We start from the raw sequence: 1,363 nt of genomic DNA, 5'->3' as shown, positions 1-1,363 counted from the left end.
GCTGAACCAATGGGACCAAATCTCTGTGTCTGTGTCAACTGTTGAACGTCACAATAAATACCTGTGACATTTTTTAACCGTGAATAATTTTCCTACTGTGGAATATATCACGCACGCGGAACCATCTGTGGGAAACTCCGACAAGTGAATATTTCCTCTCACAACCATTTGGATCGGTGGACTAGACTATTGGACCTACACATTTGTGAGTCCCCATTTGACTACTCATTCCTTTCCTATTGTGATTTTGTGAACTTGTATTTGTTGCTTGTTCATTTCATTTATTCGGACACGCTGATACGGTCCTTGTCCGCTACAGCCTCGTCAGGCTGTTTAGGTTAATTTTTTTTTGGAATTAAAGCCAACAAGTTTGCACTGAAAAATATTTCTGGGTTTGCAACGTTGTCTGACCGTAGCCGCCGGTTGTATGTGTAACAGGCAATTAATGGCCACTATTGGCGTGCTTACTAATTTACTAATTCACGCGAATTCATCCCTGGTCAAGGACGTACTTAAGCTTGCCACACGGCAATCGCAATTGCTGCAGGCTCAATCTAGACAACCCATAAATCATGACTCTACAGCATCAGCAACAGTGTTAGTTACTCAGACATCCCAATTTTGTTTCATTTGTAGTAACACGCCCGTGTGGTACAATGAAGTATTATTATTCATTTCAATTTAGAGAGACACTTCAGTGGAGCTAACACTTAACAAAAATACTCACTAATCGCTTGATGGCAAGCCTGCCATACGCGAGAGTTGCTTTCGTCGGATCTATATGAGGTGGCGGTTCCAAGCTGATACGCGCCAGCGCCATTTTTATATATGCGCGCAAAATTCACCATGGTTTCTCTTAGATTGGCGCTGCAAATAAGTTCAGTTCAGTTTTCCGATTGAAATAGGCTCCTCTGTGTTTTGTGAATTGATATGAGTAATCTCGGCTAGATATAATATGTGCACCTCAATGTGCACTGTTGAGTCGTCAGGCTGGCAAAATTTAACCCCCATGCCGGTTGGCTTTGAGCTCATCGTTTACTGGTTCCATAAGCTCACTAGCCAATGTCTAAGAGATTCGGAACGGTAGTTTTCAACTCTAGATATATATCTGGAGTGGGTATCTTGAAGCTAGTAAGACAGCCGTCCCCCCGCCCCCTGTAACACTGGTGTGGGACGATTAGCATGACACAACAGAGTGGAAGAAATAACTCCAATACTGATTAGGATCTGTGTCTCGATGTCAAGCGAACGAAGTCACATCACGGCTACGTAGTAATGTTTATCGCATGCGCACTTCATCCGAAGTATGATGCGGTATGTGTAATAAGGGTATGACGAGAGAGGAAATAGCAGTAGCGACTAT

The 1,363-nt window shown here is 43.1% G+C and overlaps 1 protein-coding gene across 1 annotated transcript in view; it reads right to left on the bottom strand.

Annotated features, from left to right (window-relative positions):
* Positions 1–826, bottom strand: part of T265_12728 (hypothetical protein) — a gene marked incomplete at both ends in the record, with an annotated part of 24,717 nt that extends 23,891 nt beyond the window's left edge. The window contains one exon of the mRNA XM_009165168.1: positions 728–826. Within this exon, the coding sequence (XP_009163432.1) occupies positions 728–820 (93 nt within the window). The remainder of the gene's footprint in view (positions 1–727) is intronic.
* Between the last annotated feature and the right edge of the window lie 537 nt (positions 827–1,363).

The sequence above is a fragment of the Opisthorchis viverrini genome (assembly GCF_000715545.1).
Source record: "Opisthorchis viverrini unplaced genomic scaffold opera_v5_12, whole genome shotgun sequence".
NCBI lineage: Eukaryota > Metazoa > Platyhelminthes > Trematoda > Opisthorchiida > Opisthorchiidae > Opisthorchis > Opisthorchis viverrini.
This window is presented reverse-complemented; position numbering and strand designations above follow the sequence as displayed.